Source organism: Cyprinus carpio, chromosome A2 (assembly GCF_018340385.1).
Source record: "Cyprinus carpio isolate SPL01 chromosome A2, ASM1834038v1, whole genome shotgun sequence".
NCBI lineage: Eukaryota > Metazoa > Chordata > Actinopteri > Cypriniformes > Cyprinidae > Cyprinus > Cyprinus carpio.
The window spans coordinates 21,748,388-21,772,906 of NC_056573.1; the positions used below are offsets into that span (position 1 = coordinate 21,748,388).

General features: G+C 37.7%; 2 protein-coding genes across 6 annotated transcripts in view; one reads left to right on the forward strand and one right to left on the reverse strand.

The window, feature by feature from the left end:
- The window catches only part of LOC109072771 (rho GTPase-activating protein 12-like), a 31,360-nt gene extending 28,012 nt beyond the window's left edge, over nucleotides 1-3,348 (forward strand). For both annotated transcript variants that reach the window (XM_042778446.1, XM_042778447.1), the window contains 6 exons: nucleotides 199-315; nucleotides 402-500; nucleotides 1,380-1,457; nucleotides 1,589-1,723; nucleotides 1,807-1,912; nucleotides 2,106-3,348. In XM_042778446.1, coding sequence (XP_042634380.1) covers nucleotides 199-315; nucleotides 402-500; nucleotides 1,380-1,457; nucleotides 1,589-1,723; nucleotides 1,807-1,912; nucleotides 2,106-2,280 — 710 coding nt within the window. In that variant the 3' untranslated portion in view covers nucleotides 2,281-3,348. The remainder of the gene's footprint in view (nucleotides 1-198; nucleotides 316-401; nucleotides 501-1,379; nucleotides 1,458-1,588; nucleotides 1,724-1,806; nucleotides 1,913-2,105) is intronic.
- An 836-nt stretch (nucleotides 3,349-4,184) lies between these two features.
- Nucleotides 4,185-24,226, reverse strand: LOC109072770 (zinc finger E-box-binding homeobox 1-like). 4 transcript variants are annotated; one of them, XM_042778429.1, is made up of 11 exons: nucleotides 24,068-24,226; nucleotides 17,973-18,134; nucleotides 17,407-17,454; nucleotides 14,912-15,046; nucleotides 14,623-14,825; nucleotides 14,383-14,488; nucleotides 11,333-12,966; nucleotides 9,167-9,730; nucleotides 8,922-9,090; nucleotides 6,991-7,592; nucleotides 4,185-5,652 (listed from the first exon to the last, which is right to left on the reverse strand). In XM_042778429.1, the coding sequence occupies exons 1-10, from the start codon at nucleotides 24,123-24,125 to the stop codon at nucleotides 7,039-7,041; spliced, it is 3,633 nt and encodes a 1,210-aa protein (XP_042634363.1). In that variant the 5' UTR covers nucleotides 24,126-24,226; the 3' UTR covers nucleotides 4,185-5,652; nucleotides 6,991-7,038. The 4 variants fall into 4 exon arrangements, with proteins under 4 accessions (XP_042634363.1, XP_042634365.1, XP_042634360.1 ...); XM_042778431.1 differs by having other exon boundaries at nucleotides 4,185-7,592; nucleotides 8,922-9,087; XM_042778426.1 differs by having other exon boundaries at nucleotides 4,185-7,592.
- Between the last annotated feature and the right edge of the window lie 293 nt (nucleotides 24,227-24,519).

The window sequence follows — 24,519 nt, forward strand, 5'->3', positions numbered from 1 at the left end:
GTAGACCTGTTTCAAACCTAGGCAGCTGTCTAGTGTATTGCTAAGCTAACAACACAATACTCTAATAAGAATAAAAATGCATAACACAGTAAGCAGTGGGTGATTTATTTATGATACAGCCCACTCACATATTCAGTCCAGTGCACCTGGAGTTGTTTACCATTCCTTACATAGACTTCTCTTCCCATGATGCTTTAGATATTAAGAAATCTGTAAGCATGGATAATGCAGAGCAGAAGAGGAAGACCAAGCTGATGAAGCTCCTCACAGGCAGACCCACTTTACAGGCTGTCAAAGACAAGGGCTACATTAAAGGTACCTACACGAAGAACTGGGTGGACACAGAGTTATTGGTAAAATTTAAAACCTGTTTTATTGTTTGATTGTTTCTCTCTCTGTAGATCAGATGTTTGGCTCCAGTTTGAGCAGTCTTTGTCAGAGAGAGAATTCCACCGTCCCTTACTTTGTCTCGATGTGCATTGAGCAGGTGGAGAAGAACGGTACTCTTCTGTTCAGCCCATGTGGAGCTGAATATTGACTAAATCTTAATCCTAAATTTACTCTCAACCCAGCTTTGAATGTTAATGTGTAATAAAACTTGAACTACTATTTTCAACCCTTGTCACTGACTATCATAGGTTACATGCACATCAAATTCCATCTTAATATTCCTGTGTACATGGTTGTTGTAGTTGCCGATCTGTACATGCACACTTTCTTTCCCACTCTTATTCCCTGGGTAATTTAGTACTGTCATTGATTGTACAGTATGCCGAGTTATTATTAGTTTCAAACAACACCGCCACAAAAAAGAAAAGGTTGTACAGTCAATAATAATAATGTGCATTATTTTCAATTTATTTTAATAATTATATTAAAAAGGTATTATCATAGTTAACTAAAACTTAAACAATTAATATTTTTGTTACTTAAAAAAATAACCATTAACTGAAATAAAATATATAGAAAATATTAAACTTTTTATTTCAGCTGTTACCAAGGCAACTTTTATGTTTTGTTTAGTTTATCTTGAAGTACTTGAAAAAATAAAAAAAATAAAACAAAATAAAAAAAAAAAAAAACAAAACAAAAAATAAAAAAAAAAAAAAATAAATAAAAAAATATTAAAAATGACAACAAAATTACTAAAACTTTAACATTAAAGTGAAAACAGTAAATATAAAAATAAACTAAAATTTGAAATATTACCAAAACTATAACAGAGTATTAATGACAGTAAAATGACACTGCTTAATATCACAATATTGATGTGCAGGTAAACTGGATGAGTTGATACTCGCTGCTGTGACCTGCATTCTAACATGCATTTCAATGTTTTGTAATTCATGTCATTTCTTTCTCTTTCTTTCTTTATTCAGGGTTAGGAGTGGATGGTTTGTACAGAGTCAGTGGAAATTTGGCCATTATACAAAAACTGAGATTTGCTGTTAATCATGGTATGCCCTGCAACCTTTTAAACTCGTACTGATTTATATGTAATGGATCATTATTGATGTGTATTTATAAAAAAACAAAACAAAAAAAAACATGATTTTTGTCTACATGATTTGGATCTACATAAATGCAGATGAGAAAGTGGATTTAGGGGACAGTAAATGGGAGGACATTCACGTGACCACTGGAGCTCTGAAGATGTTTTTCCGTGAGCTACCAGAACCGCTGTTCCCCTATGCTTTCTTCAACAACTTCATCACTGCTATCAGTGAGTGGAGATCAGTATTTGACACTGGTGTTTAGAGGGAGATGTTTCGCACACATGTAACTGTTTTGTGTGTTTCTGCATAGAAATGCCAGATTATAAGCAGAAAGTTCAGGCGGTTAAGGATCTGATGAAGCAACTGCCACGGCCTAACCACGACACCATACAGGCACTCTTCAAACACCTGAAGAAGTGAGTATAAAAGGAGAATGAGAGAACAAATGATGATTGAAAATTATAGAGTTTTTTTTTTTATACTCTAGAAGGCACATAAACAATGGAAATGATTAGGTAGTTGTTTTAGATAAATGCTGAAATAGTTTTAAAGGAAGTGTATGTCTTGTTAACTGCCCTTGTGTTTACAAAACACTCTTTCTCTCTGTAGAGTGATCCAGCATGTCGACGAGAATAGGATGACCACGCAGAGTGTAGCCATCGTATTCGGCCCAACGCTCCTACGCCCAGAGGTAGAGACAGCAAATATGGCCGTGCACATGGTCTACCAGAATCAGATCGTTGAGCTCATTCTTATGGAATATGAGACAATATTTGGCAGGTAGGTCACATGCACAGGAACACTTTGACCAAACCCAACAGGACAGTTTCTGCTGAAGACCGAACAGCCCATTGACTGCCAGTCTGAACGCTTTTTGATGTTTACATGAGAGGAACACCCACATTAAAAAACAAAAAAACACCACTCTGGGTTTAAGATAAACAGTCAAATCCTTTCTCATATCTTTATTGGACTAAATAATTATTTTTTTTTTTTTAACTGGATGTTGTATTATTTTTATATACCTAAATCCATTGGACTGTCATTTTTGGATTCATTTGGAGCAACGAGGACTTGAAATATGAACATTTTCTGTCCGACTGAAAACCGTGATTCATATGGGAGAAATCTGATGCTTCATTTTATATTTCCGTTCACTAAAAGTACTACGTTTTGCATCACGTCTTTCTGTGGTAATACTGTAATATGGTTTGGAACAACACATCAACTGATTGACTGATATGACAGACATGGATTTTATTCTATACTAAGAACTCATTTTCACGGGAATGGATTGCTTTTTGTTCTGGCCTGCCGGAAGTGATCCCTGAGATGACCACTGCTGGGAAACACTGGAGTTATTTTCTAGACTCTCAAGATTCGGACACACAATCTTTTGTTTGAGACTCGACCACAATTTCCTGATTGATTCAACATCAAAGGATGTACAAACTCTTGAGCTATGAAAATGTCGGTTATATTTCAGGCTGTGTGAGTGCATCTGTCCCCTTTGGTCCTTAGAGAGACACTAAAAGGAAATGTGTGCATGACACATTTATCCCTCTGAGGACATTAGACTCGCTGTTCCTGACCAGACCCCAGTCATGCAGTGAAAACTCTCACAGCCTATTTAATATACGAGTACAGTATGCTGTAGACAAAATAACATGTACAGATCTTGTATCAGAGAGAGAGGAGAAATTCTGAGTGGGTAAAACTTGATTGCTCTTTCTAAAGATGTCTGATGGACATACTATGTGTGTATGTGTGTGACGAGTAAAAAGCACATGGAGGTTAAGACACCACAATTGTATTAATAAAGAGAGGTTTATTAAAATATTTTAAGAATCAATTCAGATATGGTTATTTGGTAAATGGCAGTTGAATGTAATTCGTTAAATGTTCTGCTGTACATTGCAGAGCTTTGTCTTGATCAAAATAAAATTGATGAGGCAAATCAGTCACTTTATTGAGTGTTGTTACTCCCCTCCACCAAGGGGCAGCAAACATCCCAACACTGGTTTAGTTTTTCATGTGTTGCCTTTAAAGATATCACATATAATTTAAGTACTGGTATGCAAAGCTACTCTTATGCCTTTTATATTATACAGATTTAATCAAAGCATGGCAGCTTTATAAAGGAATGTTCAGACTTATTAGTTTCTTACTGTAAATGCTGTTTGATTTTTTTTTTTTTTTTTTTTCAGGGACTAATCTAAATTATTGGAGCTGGAACATTTCTTTAATGCTGTTGATACAGTTTGACATTTTATATTTTTATAGATGAAGATGCAGACTGACCCCATGAAGAAAAAAATTGGAATTAGTGGCGCATTTTGTTCACCAATTTCTTGTTCTAATGCTTCCTTATTTCACTCTAAAGTGGAAATTGCTAAATATTTCTTCTCCATTCAAATGGATATATTTTCTTTCTTTCAAACAAAACTAGTAAATTTGCAAGTCTCTGAAGAAACCTCACAAACTGGATGCTGTCACTTAACAGTGCTGAAAATGTACTCTGTCTGCTGAGGTTTAAGTATTAAAAGCTTAAGTTTTTTTGTTTTTTTTTAAGTTTTAAATGAAACACTAAACATCGTCCTGGACACCCACTGTTGTGTGGAAATGATTAAATATTAGCATGCTTTCAGTAAATTTGTTTGATAATGAATAAGCAATTTAGAAATGACCTGGTGCTTCATTTCTTTTTATTTTATGGGGCATCATAAAAGGAAACAAAGGAAGAAAAATCCTACAAATAGGTTCATCACTTTGTGGAAAATGTGACATTTACACACAATGCAGAGTTGGCACAAATAAAAACATAGACAAAATGGCTTGACTAATTTTGGTTCCAAAATGGCAATTTCAACACCAGTACAACAACATGAATCCATGCTCTTTATCACAGGTTTATTAATTACTGTGAAGCTGTTGGAAAAGCTTCAGATGTAAGAAAAACCAAAGCAATGGGTACAAATGTCTGCCTAACTGACTTTATGTGATAGAGAGTTAAAAATAACTTGAAATGATAAAACGAATACTGTTAAGTTCAGCTTTATATACTGTATATCAGGGTTTAACCTCCTTCGTGGCACTGAGATTAATTCTAAAATACATTGTGTTAAACTACAGTGTTGTGTATCACACACGCAATAAATAAAGCAATACAAAAATAAGACATATATAAAAGGTTCTACAAATGAAACATTTGTCAGTGACAATAATACTGATGGTATTACACAATATACACATGCATAAACACAAAAAGATGCATAAACATTTCAAAATACACTGAAATTAATAATACTGTAAGGTCTGCTCAGACACAATCAACTAAAACATTTTTAATCCTATGCGCCTCTTCCAAAGTGCTGCTTTCATCGTGCACTTCACAGTCATATTACATACGGTCCGTATTTGCCTTCTGCATGGCTTTAGGATGCTAGATTTAGTTTCATCTATAGGGCCGTGCACATTGGAAATCTTCATAATAGAGAGAACACTTGTTGATGAATATGATTTGGAGGTCTTGCGCTTTCCTATAAAATCTATACAATCCTGTGGTTCATACATTTCAAGTACATTTCTTTCATCATCATTCATCAAATAATCCTTAACCTGCTTCTAATTGGTTTGTATTCATCACTTGGTTTGGCTATTTGTTTTAGATTATTATATGATTCCAAACAGAAAAATAGAAGGAGAGTGAAGCATAAAAATCTTGGATTTCTGAATGAAAATGACTTGATTTAAATCCTCACCTAATTTAAATCTTTTGAATTTGATTTGGTTTAGTTTAGAGGTGCTACTTATGTTGTATTATCTTTTTCTTTTAGTAAAGTTAAATAGGCAATTCTTCACCAAAGTGGGCTCAGAGAGAAAACCAGCATGAACTATAACAGCTTGACAGTGTGCCATGTGATTACAACTGAGGGCAGTGTTAGAAACTGAAATATTTTTGTCAATTTGTCAAATCTGTTGCGCTGTGTCCTTGACCAGTGTGGACATTTTTATGCATCTTTAAATTCTTGGTCAGCTGAATAAACTCTAGATTGTCCAGTGTGACTGTGGAGCACTATGTTAATGTTTGTAAATGGCACTTACAGCTTGGTGGTCTTGCATAAGGCTGTGGGTGTGCAGTTCCTCAGAGCATCTCCTATGAACACAGACTGACACATTACAACATAAAGCCACGCAAATATGAATGAAAGAACAGGTGAAACTGCCTTTTGAGGTTGACGCTTTTTTTCCTGACTTTTTTCTTTTTTTTTTTTCTGTATGGTGTCATGATCGTGAAAAGTATGTTTTCAAAACATTACAGTTACGGACAAATATTTTGGAGTGCTTATTACAAAACGACTTTTCTCAATAGAATTCGAATCTGATTTGAATTATTATTCACTTTAGTAGTTAATTACAAGTCACCAGTTTAAATTCTATCCAAGCGATTTAATTAAGCATTAATTGAAAAGCATTCCTATGACTATTTCCATAATTAATTCATTTTTCTTCTTTTTATAAATGAGCTCTTAATAGTGAAGTGCAATTTAATTTCCTTCATAAGGCAGATAAACAATCAGATGGGAAAATGAGGCAATGCTAACAAAAGCTTGCCTGATTAACAAGACAAAATACTGAATGGTATCTTAAACTTGAGGCATTAAGTATCTGTGGTTAATCTCACAAAGAAATGTCCAGGTTATATTTCACCCTAAAAAAATCAAGTTGAAAAAAAAATTATATTTTGCATTAAAAAAAAAAATAGTCTACTTTAAAGATTGAGCATTTTTTGCATCAGATTTTGACAATTAAGCATATTAATAAGTATTGATTACTGTAAGGTGATTTAATACAGTAATAAAAACCATTCTGTTTGGACACAATATTTTTTTTTTAAAAAAGCATGAATAAAATATTTTATGGCATAAATTAAAATCAGTGTATATTTGCAGTTGTTCTTAAATGTTTCAGACAATAAAAATGTTCATTAAAAAAATGTCTGTGATGGTTTTAATAATAGGCTTCATTTTCTTCATGCAAAATATCATTTTTTTTTTTCAAGTGAAATATGACCCTTCTTGACAGTTTTCATGAGAATCACCCCCCGTAAGTAAACCAGCTATACCTGCAGTGCAGAATTTAGTTTTGTTTCTCAAAACTTTAAAATACTGATTTTCGTAAAGTTCATTGGCAAATATAAAGGTATAGAAATCTGACTGTACAGAGCAACAAAAACACGTGAACACTGATTAATCGACATACCAGGGGCGGCTCGGTAATGGAACAAAGCCAAACAACTGAAACTTTGAAGTCCTACGAAGTCTAGTTGAGTTGGAGGTTCGGGTTCTCTCTCTTTTTTTTTTCTTTTTTTTTTTAAACAAGGAAATATTGTTTTGTAAATCAGGCACACCTGGGTTTTATACACAGTAAAGAGCTTGAGACACCATTTCCATAGCAACCGACGACTGTAAGATTATGATGAAGAGCTCGTCACCTCTTTCATTAGTCCCATGTGAGTGACAGGAAAAAGAGCGTTCATCCTTCAGTCCTCGGATGCCATCTCTGTGTTTTCTTCATTATTTGTGAGAACTGTGTCCTCTTCCTTTGACTCCTCCGTCTCCATAACATCTTCTGTTTCAACGGTTTCTTCCTCCAAAGTGTCAGTATCTCCGAGCTCCACCTCCATCACCATTCCTCCTTCCTCTGTCTCTTGCTCCTCACGTCCTCGGTCCTGCTCTTCCTCTCCACAGCTCTCCTCATCCTCATATTCCTCTCCCACTCGCACCACTCTGATATCGCTCATGTCCAGAGCGGTCAAATCCTCCTCCTCCTCTCCGTCGCTCTCTCTCTCGTCCGAATCGAGCTGAGAGGGAGGAGTGGAGGTGCTGACCTGCTCTGGCAGCTCATGAGTGTCTTTCTTGCAGTAGGAGTATCGGTGGTTCATGTGCTGAGAATAAGAGCCTGAGTGAGAGAAGCGCTTCCCACACTTGTCACACTGGTAGGGCTTCTCTCCGGAGTGTAGTCGCGTGTGCTCGATCAGGTGGTGCTTGTGTTTGAAAGCTTTATTACAGATGGCGCACTCGTGAGGCCGCTTACCTGGAATAAAGATGCAATACGAAGAGGTTAGGACAAAGTACATACATATTAACAGGTACAATGGCTGGCAAAAGTTTTCAGGCACTTTCAAAATGTATGAATGCCACTGCATTAGATGAGGGGTTTCAAACTGTATAATATAATATACGATATAAAATAATAATAAATAATATAATACTATTGTAATACAACTTTATTGTAAAATAAATGTAAATGAAAAGGAATAAGTATATTTTACTCTAGAATTGGAAAATAATTATTTTGTCTTAGTTTCTCACTTGCAAGAGTTAAATCATCATGCTGTTATATTAGCAGAAAACTTAATTCACAAATTTATTTGTAGCATTTCACTAGATTTGTAATTAATCATCAAATCATCCACAAATATATCAATCTGGAAATAATGCATAAGCGGTGCTCAATATGTTCCCAAATGCATGTTTATTATGCATACATTATTATATCTGTCTATATAATTGTTATTTTCCCCAGATCATCATATTGTTCATTCAAAAGATTATAAAATTGTCCAAAAAAATTGTCTTTATGAAATTAAGAAAATTCTATGTTTGACATAATCACAGACTTCTGGTTGAAAACCCTGGTATTAAATAAAGAAATATCTAACCTAGTTGCATCTGCAAACAAATGTTATTTGTAACCAGGAGGTGGCGCTGTTGCACCATATGTTTCTGTTTTTCTTTCTGCCTTTCTTAATTGCAAACAGGTGTTGCTTGATACTAGTCTTACAACCAGAACATAATAAAAGCTTCCACAGACTCTCTCTTCTCCTAACTCAGATGTTATATAAATGTTGAAAATGTTTTGAGATTCCCTAAAAAAATTTGAACAGAGAGGGAGGCAAGATTTTGTCTTTTCTTTTTTCCTTAGTGAAGAGCTAATTGCTAGTGAGTTTGGTTTTGTTATCAGTTTTCATAATTTCTCATTAATTATTTTTTATACTTTGTTATTTGAGGGCATGTCCCTCTCCTTTTCTATTTCTTGTTTTTTATTTCTTGTTTTATTTTTTATAATGTTTATTTAATTTAATTTTTTATATTTGAAGTAAAATAAAATATAATAAACCATAACAAATAAATTTAGGAAAAACTCATTCATTTTCAATTTTTTTTTTCAAAATTATACATATTACATCATATATACTTTTTTTTTTTTTTTAATCAGCATTGGCTTTGCAAGCACCACCAGTTGAGGTACATTTAAGTACTGGTATATTTTGGTTCTTAATATTCTCTAAACATGAACACATTTTTTTTCAAGTGTCCAATTACTGTAAATCATGTGTCATTCATGAGCGGTTTTCCGTACCTGTGTGCTCATACTTGTGTCGCAGCAGTGAGCTGCTCTTCTGGAAGATTTTGTCACACAGATCGCAGGCGTACAGGCCACCGACAGTCTTCCTCTTCTTCTTCATTAGAGGTGAGTCTTCATCATTCTGGTCTTCTGACACGCAGTCAGAAGCGGTGTCCGCCACCTTCTGATGGAGAGGAAGATGGAGCGAATGAGTCTGGTGTGTCCAGACCTTAATGCTTGTATGTATTTGTTGTGCTTACCGGACAGCTGTTGAGTATCACCGTCCCCTTTGTGTCTGTCAGGGAGTTGTCAGGAGTTTTGACGCTGGGGCTGGTGGTGTAGGTGTAGGTGAGCTGAGGGATGAGGATGGTTCGTTTGTTACCGGATATTGCTGTGCCAATGCACGGAACACCTCCTGGCTCTGCTATGGCAACCAGCGTTGGCAATGGGGTTGTCACAATGTTTAATGGACCCGTGCCGGCCTGCGTCACATAGATGGTGTTGCTTGGCAACGGTTGCTTCTTGAGGCAGGTGAGGTTGAGCGGTTCCTTTTGGGTGGAGACCGGCAGCTTAGCTGTGGTGCTGGCTTGAGCGGGGCTGGACTTTGGGAGTGAGAGATCCAGCGGTTCACACTGCAGCTCCTCCTCCATATCTTCTGTCTTTACAATGACAAGCTCATCGGTGGAGATGCTGGCTGGAGGGGAGGCGGGTGAAGTGGAGCTTCCATTTTGGGTGTCCCCTGAGGTGCTTTCAAGGGGTTGAGTGGGAGTGCAGGTGTCTTGAGTGGGGCTCATTCCTTCAGGTACAGCAGATGGTATAATTTTCTTTGTCGAAGGAGAAAGATATTATTAATATATTTAGGAAAAACTCATTCATTTTCAATTTTTTTTTTCAAATTTTTAAATTTTTGTGTCCGCTCCCGCAAACATTCTAATAATGTATATCATTTTCACGCATTAGGATGCCGCTATTAATATGTGGAGTATTTAAATCCTTTTGAATGAGCGCTCAGTCACAGTTCACTTTCACGATCATGCGCACGGAGCACATCTTACGATAAAAGATATTTGTCAATGAGCTCTGGATCTGTTGAGGAGCAAATCCTCCAACATCTTGTCAGTTATCTCTCCTTACTTTTGTTGTGCTTACAGTAAAACATAAATACTTCATCACATAACAAAATAAATATTATAGTTGTTTTGGCTGCTTTTAAACTGTTGCCATGGGTTGATTTTCCCCAGTGGGTTAAAGGTTTAAAAAAATGTCATAAATTACATTTGGTTGAAATCCTTGTACTGAAACATTTTTGCATTCTACCCGTAATAAAACTGTGCTAAATATTTTGGGCCACACTAGTAGGAAGAAATTGAGCTGTGTTTATGCTAAATGTGCATAACAGTGACTGTAAAATATGTATTTTAGGGATGGAAATCACATTTTTATATTTGGGACATGGTAAGTGCACTACTTTGGGTGTTTTTTTTTTTTTTGTTAATCCAGCTTTTCGTTACTGGCATGGACTTGGGCATGCACAGTAAAAAATAATGTAATAGTTGTGATCATTATTTTACCTTCCATGATCATTCAGACATGATCAGGTGTGATCACGATCACTCTGTCAAGTCTGCATCAAATCAAGCACTCCTTAATCACAGGTAAACTGTCTGATCAGTCAGATGTTTGTCATGAGAAGTGTTCCATAAAAAAAGCTATGGTTTGCAGACAGTTATAAGAGTTGATGTGACCAATCCATCTTTTGAATATACTATGTGAACTTCGTCAGCTCAGAGAGCTTTATTTTCCCTCCTCAACAAGTTTTGTCTGTTGTTTTGTTTATTGGTCTAATTCTTGTTTCTTGGGTTGCACTGGTTAGTCACTCAATTCTCTTGTGCTTTGTTCCCCTCTTCTGAATTATGTTGTATTGACAAGGAGTTATCACAAAGAAAGTCTGTTTAGTTGTGCTATCTTACAATCAATATAAAGTAAATGTAAGTTAAAGTGTCGCCGATGTAACCGATTAAAACTTGGAGTGGAGATGAGGTCTTAAAATGTATGGAAAGACTCTTAAAAGGTATTAAATTTAACTCCATGATTCATCTATGTACCCTGATATATATATATATATATATATATATAGACACACACACATACTGTATATTAAATATGTATTTATTCTTTATTTGCAAATATTTTATTTAGCATTTAAAATATCATAACTTTTCAGAGCTTTAAAGGGAATCCTAACAGCTTATTTTTTATCATGAATCCACATTAAATATGAATATATTACTTTAATTTACTAATTTAATTGATCTGTGCCAAGCATTTACTTAATTATGCAATGATTTGTATTCATTGTCAGACCAGACACAATACATAATTGTGACGGCCCTATTTTACAGTTAAATAAAATGTGTTGTACTTACCTCTTGGTTGTTTTTCAGGTTGCCTGCAGCCTGGAGCAGTATCCTCTTAGAGCGCATCTTCTGGTACCACTTGTTGACCGCCTCTAGAGGTAACCTGACTGTTTTGGCCACCTGAGACAGCTCCTCCTCGCTAGGCTCTGGGTTCTGACTGTAGGCCTTCAGAAGAGGAAGGAGGCGTTCTGCCGCTCCACTCTTATCCTTATCCAATAGAGAGGAGAGAGATATAGTTGTGGGCGACGCTTTGGCATCACTATCTTGACAGTCCGAAGGCTTACGTTTGCCCAGGGAGCTGTCGCAAAGCAGACACGTCGCGTAATTATGGAAGTTATCTCCACAGGCGACACCGCTGTGAACCGTTCCAGAGTGTGCGACTGGCTCAGTTGTCACTGTTGTTTGTTTCCCTCCTTCTTCATTTTCACCTGTCTGCATCTCTTTTTCATCCTCACTCTCCATTTCGGGCTGGATCTTGGACGGAGAGGCCGGTTCGGGTTTGATTTTGATTTCTGGTGGGGCGGTCAGGTTTTGTTTTTCACATTTATCCCCCAGCGAACCTGTATTTTCAGTTGTCTCCTCTGCCGGAGGAGTGTTTGTAATCTTCTCTGGGGATGATTTAGTCTCAGTGCTCTGCGTGTTGGAATTGGTGACAGGTATTTGTCGCACCACGAGGCTCTGCGTCCCATCCGCCCTTCTCACCAGCAGTAAAGTTTGCTGGGTGAGCTTTGGTTGTGCTGCCCGAGCTTGAACCAACCTGGCAGCCTGCGCAGGCGTTATCTTGATTATAGACGCCGGTTTGCTAAGGTTTCCAGATTGGACTGGTTTAATGATGTTTACCTGTGTAGGTTTTGGGGTACCTGATGTTTGGGTTTCAGTCGAGTTGGACTGTACCGACTGAAGCTGCACCACGTTTGGCTGTGCGATGTTGGAGACGGTAGATTTTGCCTGCGCAATACTGGTTTGTGTTGCTGTGGGCTGCGTTGTGTTCACTTTTACTGCCTTGAGCTGTGAGTCCAGCTGAGGGTTGTAGTTGATGATAATTTTGGCATTTCCGTCTTGTCCCACAACCGGCAGAGAGATGGCAGAGATCACCTGCGGCTGCGTCTGCTGCGGCTGCAACACGACAGCTTGAGCCTGCGCTGGCACTTGACCTATGATTTTAGCACTCATTCCGTTTGCATTGGTGCTAGTCAACAACTGCCTGATGACATTACCATCCATTGCTGCATTCAGCGCGTTTTGTAAGTCGCTAAGGTTGATGCTGATTGGCTGGACAAGCCCGACAGTGGGCAGGACCAATGTCTGGACGACGCCTTGCGGAGCCACGACTCCATTGGTAGTGGCAGCAGCTAACGTGGGCGTTGCTGGCACAGGTTTAGGTTGCTGCTCAACAGTCTCCTGTTTGATCTGTTTCAGGGGGAGCTGCTCTTGCAGAGGCTTGTTGATAATGTCCACCTTCTCCTTTAGAAGGATGTGTGTGGGGCGAGAAACAGTAAGAGCCGTTTTCACTCCAGGTGTGCGAGGAAGGCCGTTGACCACAGGGGTCACACTCGCACACTTCTTACTGCTAATGTGAGAGCTGTAGGACCCCGAGTGTGAGAAACGCTTCTGACAATTAGAGCACTCATAGGGCTTCTCACCTGGATAAACACAGAGAAAAAGAAGCTTATCATTTAGAAAATGTAGTTCCAAATATTGGTGTCAGTAAAGTTTTTGGAAGAAATGAACACTTTTATTCAGCATTAATTGCTTGAACACTAAGTGATTCAAATTTGTCAGACATTTACAATGTTACAAAAGATTTGTATTTCAAAGACATGCTGTTCTTTTAAACTTGCTATTCTTCAAAGAAAAACTACATCTTTGTTTTCACCAAAATTACAAAGCAGTTCGACTGTTTAACATTGATAATGATAATAAATAATTCTTGAGCAAATCAGCATATTAGAATGATTTCTGAAGGATCATGTGACACTGAGGACTGGAGAAATAAATATATATATATATATATATATATATATATATATATATATATATATATAAAATTGTTTTACAGTAATTTGATAAACATTAGACTTCTTTCAAAAACATTTAAAAAAATATTCCAGATCCCCGACGGTAATGTGTATATATTATATAGTGCTTAGTTCTTACAAATAAATTCATAAGAAAAGTTCAAATATCCTTTTGTATTTATTATTTATTATTACTTTTCATACTTCAATAAGAAATCATTCTAATTATAATAAAATATTCTTACAGTTGAAACTTTTTCACAATTTAACTTTTTTTTTGACTTATTACCTTTTTTTTTTTTCAGTCTGATGTGTCAACAAGTTACATTTTTTCTTTAGTTTTCCAAAACATGTGTCTGCACTCCAGATAACATATTTGCCATTCAACATTTTTAGGTACAAGACAATGAAATGAGAAATAGAAAAATAGCATGACCATCAATCATATAAGCGCATCAATATTTAATGAGGTGTATTGTTTAGGTCATAATTGATGGTCTGTTGCATAACAATTATTGTTTACTTTATAAAATTGGCAAAAAGCAGGGTTAACCCTTCTTTGAAACAGGGTTTCATAGCCTCGGGTTGCAAACAGTGTTAATAATGAACCCTAACCTAAAGTTAAAAGTGGCCTTAAAGGGATAGTTCACCAAAAAAAAAAAAAAAGTAGCTTTATTTACTCATTCTCAAGTTGTTCTAAATCTGTATGAGTTTCTTTCTTCTGCTGAACACAAAAGAAGATATTTTGAAGAATGTTGGTGACCAAACAGTTGCTGGTCCCCACTGCCGTCCATAATATGGAAAAAAAAATTACTACGGAAGTCAGTGGGGACCTACATTCTTATGTTTGGTTACCCACATTTTTCAAATTATCTTTTGTGTTCAGCAAAAAAAAAAAAAAAACAGATTTGCAACAGCTTGAGGGTAAGTAAATGATGATAGAATTTTCATTTTTGGGTGAACTATCCCTTTAATCTGAGTTTACAAAGACATAAACTAGAGTTACATCCACTGCCAAAATAATTTCTGTACTTCACTGACCGCTGTGTATGCGTAGGTGCTCCTTTAGGTGATGTTTGTATTTGAAGGCCTTGGGGCATTGTGTACACTTGAACTTTCTGTTTCCGCCTGACTGAGAAATAGTCCGCTGAGAAGAGAGAGAGACAGGAAAAGGCAATTGTTTGAAAGTGTTTGAGTCGATATGTGACTGTGAACAAAAGCTCTCTGTGATTTCCCCCACAGAGGTGTGAGCGTCATGAAGGTGTGAGAGCAGCGCTGTACCTGCTCCCGGACGTGTCTGTGTGCGGTCATGTGACGGACGAGCTGCGTGCGGTAGGTGAAGGTGTAGCTACAGAGGGAGCAGCAGTAGTTGTCCTCACTCTTTTCATGGCGTAGTTTAATGTGCTCCTTCAGCGATGTGTGACGCTTGTAACCGCGGGAACAGTGCGGACAGGTGTGCAGCTGCGAGAATGCGTCAGGAGTACCTGACAGACATATGCACAATTAAATAAACTAGAGAAAAAACTGATAGCAACTGAAGGAAAAACAAAAAAACAAACTTGGTGGCTACCGTTCTCATCGTGGACCCCTCGCTCTGGTGTTCTCTCCTCTGGGACGTCTGAGTAAACATGCTCTGTTTCCGTCTGCTTTTCCTCACCGTCCACTTCATCATCAGCACCCTCTTCCTCATCAGTGACACACTCCTCTTTCAAACACACACAGGCAAATTAGATCAACTAAAACGCATACAAATCCCATTTTCTCAGCTTCTGCTCCAGCATGAAATACAGGTGTTGGACAAAATACAGGTGTTCCTGTGTCTCAGTGGTAGAGCATTGCGTTAGCAGTGCAATACGTTGTGGTTTCAACTCCCAGGGAACACACATACTGGTAAAAAAAAAAAATGTGAAGCCTGAATGCACTTTAAGTCGCTTTGGATAAAAGCGTCTGCTAAAATGCATAAATGTAAAATAATGTGAACACCTGGGAAATCTTTAAGGTGTAGATTAAGGTGTTTTGTCTTTAATACAGCTTCCAACTGTCTTAGAATAGATTAATACAATGTTTGAATAGCCTACAGTGAAAAGTCATGTCTCAGAACATCTAAGTTGCTTCTGAGATGCTGAAGGAGGGAATCTGCTTCTCACGCTTTTCTCCAAGTTTGTCCACATTAGTAAACGTATAATGTATAATATAATATTAAAGTCAGGTTATTTGTCTGGTCAGGGAAGAAACTGTTCAGGGTTTATGATGATGAAACCTTCGCATTTTACCACTGGTGTCTGGTGAAATTTGACCAATTACAGCTTTTTCCTGTGGTTGCTTTTATATTTGCCCTTTGGGTTGAAACCTACACGTACTTGATATACAAAAACAACCTGACCGCAGCCTCATTTAGTGAAACACACTTTGGGTTTAATCGAAATGGAATATGCACACAGACACTGAATATTTGGGTTGGATGTAATGTAGCAGTTTTATAAAACTACAGTTGTAATTATATTTGACTGGGAAGCGGGCCATTATGGCCCACGGCTATGTACTATGGAGGCCCGTAAGGACCAGGTGACACATTACGAATGAATAACGACCTGAGAGAGAGGAATGAGCTCACACACACCTGATCCAGCCATCCTAACCCAGCACACCCTCACAGACATGTCAGTCCAGCTATTTGTCCCTTTACCAAAGTAATTTCAAGCTCTTTCCATGACAAGCAGGCCTAAGTGCCCAAAGAAGCCAAGCCTTCCCCAGTTCTCAGCAACTTGAGTTTGAAACCGAAAACTTGTGTTACATCCAAAGCTCCCTGTTGTTTTCTGTTCTGTATCTGAATACCCAGGCGGAATATAGTACATGACTTTTAAAATCTGAACAGATTTTAAAGCACAAGGCATCATACACATGCCGACTTTGTAAATAGTTACAGAGAAAAACTGGGCATCATACACTAAATGACTGAGAATCAAACACTACCAGACATTCAAGTTGTTCTGAACATAAACTCAAGCAGGAGCCTGTGCTGAAAACCATATGTGTTCTAAAATCAGCTCAAATCATCAAACACATCTGATATCTTCTGACTGGATGAAAACAAAGACTGAAGCTGAAAAATCTCCATGCCCATCATACACTACGCAATTTGCAATGCTTAAAATCTCCAGACTATCTCGACCCCCCCCCCCCAATACTGCTAAAAGGCTATGAAAATTAGTTAAAAATAAATAAATCCATAAGAGATCTATGAGTGTTTTGCACCAGAAATGTGATCTGATTATGCAAAAAAAAAAAACAGTTCCTGTTTAAGGTTTCTGATCCTTGAAATGACCTGCTCAGTCATTTCACATACCTGTGCATGCCAGAACTGAAAACTATGAATTTCTGCCATATAGACAGAAAAATCATTATTTTTGCCATAGAGACAAAAAAAAAAAAAAAAACCTTCAAAAACCTTTGGTGTTCTTACAGCTGATTCCGATCGCTGCTGAAATTACAGTATTTAGCTATCTAGCAGTTGTCAAGTAATCAGAGATGCTTTTACCCCTGATAGAAATACATTTAAATTGCATCTAATTTAATCTCAGTCATTGTTCCAGACACATTGAGAGGAGCTGATGTCTCTGAATCAGTATGCTGGATCTTATCATGACTGATGCTTCCTAGACTGCCTGAACTTTCATGGTCAACATAACGGTTATGTAATGTAATTCCATAGATTTATAATGTACTTAATTCACAAAAACATTGTCCATACAAGAACTATTACAGCTAAATTACTGCAGGAGCATGCACCTCATTGGGAACTGAAAAAAAACTTTGTGTTCTAAAATCAGCTCAAAACATCAAACACATTTGATATCTTCTGAGTAGATGAAAACTAAGACTGAAGCTGAGAAATCTCCATGCCCATCATACACTACGCACTTTTCTTTGAAATCTGTCAACTTGGAACGCCCGAAATCTGCAGAATGTCTCTGATTTTTTACAACTAATGTTACCCCCCCACCCCATACTGCTAAAAGGCTATGAAAATTAGTTTTAAAAAAAATATCCTAAAACTAAACTGACCTTTGACTCTTATTTCTTGTATTAAAGTATCTGGCCCCAGGCTGCCATCTGTTGAAAGAAAAAAACAAAAATCACATTACTTCAGTGTTTTGATGAAATCACTTAGTTTTATGACGCTTAGTTTTGTTTTACATTTTGCTCCAACTGTTCTTTAATTATTGTTTATGGGGATAAGAAACCCAAAACATTTTTTGAAGAACATAGTAGAAAACTGAAAAACCTTTCAAATCTTTAATACAGGTAACCAGTTAACATTATAATTTTGTTCTGATCATTCAACCAAAGAATTGTTTTACAATAAACTTTCAAAAACACCACTTCCTGTTGCCTCAATCCCGCACCCTTATGAGGGGGAAAGTTCACCTATCAAGTAATAAGTGCTGCGACTTTACTAGATTCTGCACCACAAAAGCCATGCTATGGTAAGATGTGTTATATGTCAAGCATAAGTCACTCTTATTCTTGCAACTTTGTCTATTACACAAATGTTTACATGATTTATTTCAACTAACCAAAATAAATTAATTAAAAGCATTAAGTTAATAATCTCTTATTGTTTTACTCACCGTCCTGTGTGGATGTTTCAGAGAGCTGCCGTGCTGCTTTGAGCTGGAATACTGAGGACTTTTGGTCGGGATCGTCAGCAATACTGTCCTCCTCTGCAATGTGCAGTTTGTCTTCATCATCTGAATCTGAGGTCGCCTCTGGCACGCTGCTAAAACTCCTCACTACATGACAGAGAGAGAGAAAAGGGCCAGTTTAGTTTAGGATCACAGATATCCCCAAATTCACAGAGATATTCATACCCTTATTGCACTAATGGCCATGTTTAATTCTGTGCACGTGTTTGCAAACAGGACACTTGTTTGTTCTGTTAAAGCGGTGACGTGTCTGTAATCAGTAACAGCTGATTACAGAGGGTTCAAACATGTAAACACACACACACGCTCACATGCAGAAATATATGAGCACACGTACAATAAAAGGTAGAATCTGTGCCCTGGAGACAGGAAGTGAAATTCGGCTAATTTTAGATCAGTTTCCTGCAGCCCAGAAAAGCTTTTTACCAGCTGTTTGACATCATCAGAAACACAATAGAGAACAAAGGGACAATTTAAAAGTGTTTAAATAGTACGGTCACACACACACACACACAGATTTTGACATATGGATTCTTTCTCTAAATCTCAGAGCACTAGTTTTAAACTGTCTTTCAATTGTGCACAAGCATATGAGGTACTGGAAAACTCATCTCTGATGTGAGAGTGTGTGTGTGCTTGTGCACACATGTCAGGAGGATACGAAGAATACTTCCAGATGTGCATGACAGATTTAAACATGTTTGGTTTCTATGGTGCTCATCCAGTTTCTTCTGCTGGCAGAGTTAGATTTTGTCAACAGGAAGTGATGTAAAAGTGATCCAATTATGCAAAAAAAACAGTTCCCGTTTAAGGTTTCTATTCTTTGAAATGACCTGCACAAAGTTATTTCGCATACCTGTGCATGCCAGAACTGAGAATTATGGTTTTCTGCCATACAGACAATAAAAAAAAAAATCATAAAAAAAAACATTGTTGTTTTTGCAGGTGATTCAGATCGCTGCTGAATCTGGCCCATCCTGTGGATGGCTGAAATCACAGTATTTAGCTGTCTAGCAGGTGTGTTGTAATCAGAGATGCTTTTACCCCTGATAGAAATACATTTAAATTGCATCTAATTTAATTTCATTCATTGTTCCAGACACATTGAGAGGAGCTGATGTCTCTGAATCAGTATGCTGGATCTTATCATGACTGATGCTTCCTAGACTGCCTGAACTTTCATGGTCAACATAAGTTATATTTCATAGTTTCATAACATTGTCCATACAAGGCATATTACAGCTAAATTTCTATTCCATTCTTCACACAAATCTATTGTATGAGATATGCATGAATTATATACTGCTTTTTGTTTCTCTTTTGGAACCTGACAGCCTCTGGACGCCTTATACTTCCATTGTATGACTGTATGGAAACTGTGTTCCACAGAAAGTCAGTCATACAGGTATAGAACGACATGAGGGTGAGTAAATGATGACAGTTCTTATTTTTTGGTGCACACTAAATGACACACACTTGTGCCCTCTTTATGGGTGAGTTTATAGTGCAGCACCTGAGCGGCAGACAGTGCTGGCAGGTAGAGCTGTTCCAGTGTGACCTCATAATCAACACAATCAGGTCACCATGGTAACCTCCATTTTATGTGACATTTCCTGGGATGAGGTGATTTGGCTTGTTATAGAGTGCACCTGCCACCATATGCACACACCCCCAAACACACACAGAGAAACTCTTGACTTCATTCAAGCGAGTACAGATTAAAATAGGAACACCTGATATTCTGAAGGATAAGCAACTGAAAACACAAACAGAGTGTGTTGCACAGAAGAGCATGAACCTTTGAGAATTTAATTATTTTTTTTAAAGCTTTATCATCACACACGAATGAACTATATTTTAAAATGCATTACAAATTGTAATGCTATTTCACATTATTACTGTATTTTTGATCAGATGCAGCCTTGTTGTGCATAAGAGACTTCTTTCAAAAACATTCAAAAATTTTAAAACCCCAAAACATTTGAACGGTATGTTTTCAACTGATACCAGTTGATATAGATTTTTTTTTTATGTTTTATAAGTACATGTATATGTTTATACATGGTTGAGTGTCTATGTTTGCATACCCTTTTTGTCTAAGTTTATAAACTGCTTTCAGAATTTATACAAATATATATATATACAAGATAAAACACTTTTTTTCAATTTAGTACTGCCCCTCAAAACTAGATATGTATATATGTCACAAACAACAGATAATCAATGAAGCTACTTGTACTCACCATAAGATAACATAATGATTTATGTAAACTGTCCTATAGAATAAATATAAAATCTATTATGTGAAATTGCTTACTCTTTTGTTTTAGTGAATTTAATCACCAAATAAAATGTGATTTTTGATTTCTGATAAAAATCTTGCACATTCATGCAAACATATGCACTCAAATGTAAATGTATTTTAATGTGTGTTTGTGTACAGTATAGACTATAGAGAGACGTGTGTGTTGGGATGTAATCATTTAGAATAACTTTGGAGCGGTGGTCACCTGAGAAGTGTTTCTAACAGCTCTTTTGGTTAATAGCCCTGATGTACACACTCTGAGTCTAATTACACACTGCACCATCTACCGGTGCATGTTATTTCTCATTCACCAACATATTTCTGCTTCGTTCGATCACACAAACACAAGTCCCTCCCAACCCTCCCCCACCCTAAAAAAAGAAAGAGAAAAACCCTCCTCTTTACCCTGAGAAACTTTCCCCCTGCCGTACAAAGAGGCGGCAAACCACCAGGAGAGATTAGCATGCAAAAAGAGATGCTCAGCAGTCACAAGCCCCCCCACAAACACCGAGTGAAATCTGAAAAGCTCTTTAATGCCCTCACATATCCCTTTTCCATCAACAGGGAAGTGTGAGAAGAGCTCAGTGCCACAGGTGTTTGTTTTGTCTTTGCTTGTCACATGCATACGCCATACCTTTACAACACACATTAACACATGCATTACAATATACTTCACTGTTATAATGTAAATCCACTTTAAGGCCTTTTTTTATATTGTTTTGAAAACTGAATTTACCTTCCCTCTTCTTTTATTGGATATTCTACTTTATCAGAAATATATTAATAATATTAACAAGACATAAAATGACCATAAAACTATTTCAGATTATTTTGTGTTGTTAATGATAAAATATTTAACAAGAGATCTGTAAGAAATGCAAACAATAAACTATTCACTCTCCATAGACGTAATTGTTTTTATACTGTACAAACTGTATTTTCTATTGTCCTACATCAACCCTACACCAAAACCCCACAGAAAACTTTGTGCAATTTTAGATTTTCATAAAAAAAAAAAAAACACTATTTAGTAATTTTTTAAGCCTTTTGAATTACAGGGACACAGGTAGTGTCCTCATAAACCACCTTCATATTGTAATATCTATGTCATTATACAAATGTGTCCTCATAACCCACATAAACATGCACACACACGCACCCTTCAGAAAATAAAAGAATTGAAACCAGACGGTGAATTCTTAAAACAAGAGAACCATCCTGACCAGACAGAAATGATAAATGTTAACATGTGTGGCTTTAAAGGTCAAAGGTTGACTGAGGGTCAGGAAGAATGAGCAAGGGGGAAAAAACTAAGTGACCCCCTTTAAAACATAACCTTAATGTCTTCTTGTGAAAATACCAGTTACAAAAAAAAAGCAACTACTATCTGTCTTTCTTTTTGTATCTCACTTGAGATGTGCATGCATGTATAAAATGCAAAATACACACTTGTAATCCCATGTGCTTTCAGCATTGACTCACACCTACAGGACTGATAAACCACACATCAAGCACACAGAAACCCACATGACATCTGATGCTACTGAGTCTCCACTGGACCCTGTGACCTCATTTCCGTGCTGTAACGCCCTGAGATCTCAAGGTCTAGTGAACATGTCAAGCGCGAGGACCAGCGGCGCGAGGAACGAAAATAAGTCACAGCAGCATCAGCGCTCCTCCTAGTGCTTACGTCACAGCAGCCGTTCATCAAACAATACATCCGTCCGCGCCAAAAACAAAACAAAAAAACCTGTTCGCTATGTATTCTTATAACATTTAATAAGCGTGTTATATCACACGAAATAGACCACAGCGTGTATAACGTAACCAAAACAATGAGGATTCGCTCGGTAACGACGGACACAATGAATCAGCGCCTCTCTGGACCTGAATACTACCTTTGTTTACGTAAAAAGTATGTGTGCTGTTAAAGATTAGTCTTCATAAAACAGTTTAATTCGCGTTTATATATTACGTTAAAATAGCATAAATACTAAAAAAAATGCCAATGAAAGCACCTATGTAGGTGTTTCGTCACCTATCCTACCTGGCTCGTCTCCGACGCGCGAGAGCAGCCGCCCCGCCCTCACTGCAGCAAATAACGGTCCACACACCGCCATTACATGAATACCTTACGGAAAAAACGACCTGTTTGACTACTAACCAGTAATACGACGGAAAGCACCACTAACAACCACCTTATGCGCTAAATCTTTCGCTCCCAACCACTTTACAGCTGCTGAAACCGGACTCCTGCGCGCTAAATAAAAATATAAACACGGCAACCTGTGTTCTAGCAACGAGCGTACGGCGAAATATCACTCAATAGTGGACGAAAGCCAAATAAAAGGTCATCGGTGTGAGCGATGAGGACGACATACACCACTGCAATCAAACACCATCTTCTCTCTCTAACGTTAACGTTACCTGCACAAGTTGCCATTTGCCGTGGCGTGTGCTGGGCGCCTCTCTCGCGCTTCGCTCGGGCAGATCGCGTTTCACGCACCGATTCCCCTCAACCGTCTGTGCAGTCACGGCTCTGGACACGCGAGGAGTGCGATGAACGGTAAAAGAGGACATTGGCTCGCTCCGTTGTCTCCTCACCGTTCAGGTAAACACGTTGACGGCTCCTGAGCGTATTACGTCGCGAGCGGATCCGCGCTCGTTGTCACACGCACGCACAGGAAAAGGTAGCTCGGTGCTCATAACTGCACGGCGGACTATATTACCGGATTACCGGAAAGGTTATTTAAAGAGAAAGCGACGTCAAACTAGAAGTCAGCATCTATTCAGTGTTGGGCGTGGCTGTTTAGATAAGAAGTGGATGACAGCATTATGTACTTTTAAAATTACTTTAGTAACTCTTATGTAAGATCGCACACGAATACGTTCATTGCAGAATGCAAAAATTTCTGCTCTGAGGAAATGACAAAAGCTATATATTTAATTAGAAAGAAAACAGTTTTTATAATATGGCAAAGTGTTGTTTGCTATTAAATAAAATAAATAAAAATATTATCTTGTAAAATCTAGAAATAGCATTCAGCTAAAGATTGCTCGCTTTTAAGACTCAGGACTGGACGCTCTTAAAGGGATAGTGCACCCAAAAATGAATATTCTCAAATTATATGAGAGACCGTCTCCGTTCATTTTTATTACATATTGTGAAGTGAGAGTGAATGGTGACTGAAACTGTCATTCTACATTTCCTAGACACACAGGTTTGAAACAACATGTTAAATGATAACAGATTTTTTGTGATGAACTGTCCTTTTAAGTGTTTTATTAAATTTGTGAGTAACTTGTGGCACCAACAACTGTCAAGAATCCCACTAGAGACGTCATTTAAATGCAATAAAAGATTATGCTTTAGCTTTGTATCTATACTGTATTTTTGAATGAGTGCAGCACTATTTGATTCACTCAAGTTTTTGATCAAGACGAACTCTAAAATAATGAATTGTGTCTTGAATCGAAGTAGTTTAACGCACACGCAGCGAGTGCACGAGACGTGCGTCCTTCCGTATAACAGACCGGGCAGACTCAGGTATAACGGTGCAGCACACTGGGACAGCCCAGCCCGCTCCCATAGTACACAACTTCATAAGTCGTCATTAACTAGTCCAAAGATGGAAAAAACAAAAGGAGCAAATTTAAAACAACTTTTCTCCCTTTCGTTCTTGTGTGCGAACTGAGTTCAGCCTGTGGGACTTACGTTTTTTGCGTCGTGGCTGTGTCTGTTTTCTGCGCTGGCACCTGGGGCCATCCGCCATGATTTTTGCACTGTGTCTGAACGCTGCCTCGCGGATTGAGACCCCTCTCCCCCCTCGGTTACCCCCTCCCCATAACAGGCCCCTCTCCGCACCTGGTTTACGACATTCTGCTTTACGACATAACCTTTTTATGCAGTGAGAACACCTCTTCTCTGACGCCCCACCCTCTGTGGGCAGCTATCCACTTCTTTAAAATCTGGGGCAACATTATACATGTGTAGTAAGCGTTTATTACATTTAGGAGCAAGCGGGCAAAACGAGTTTAGAGAGACATTTACGGGGAATATGTTTATTGTAATATCGGGAGCGCCCCCGACAGGCTGGGAAGTCTGATGACGTAGTTTGTTTAACTCTTTAAATGCAGGTTAAATATCAGCGCCAGTGCAACACAGTG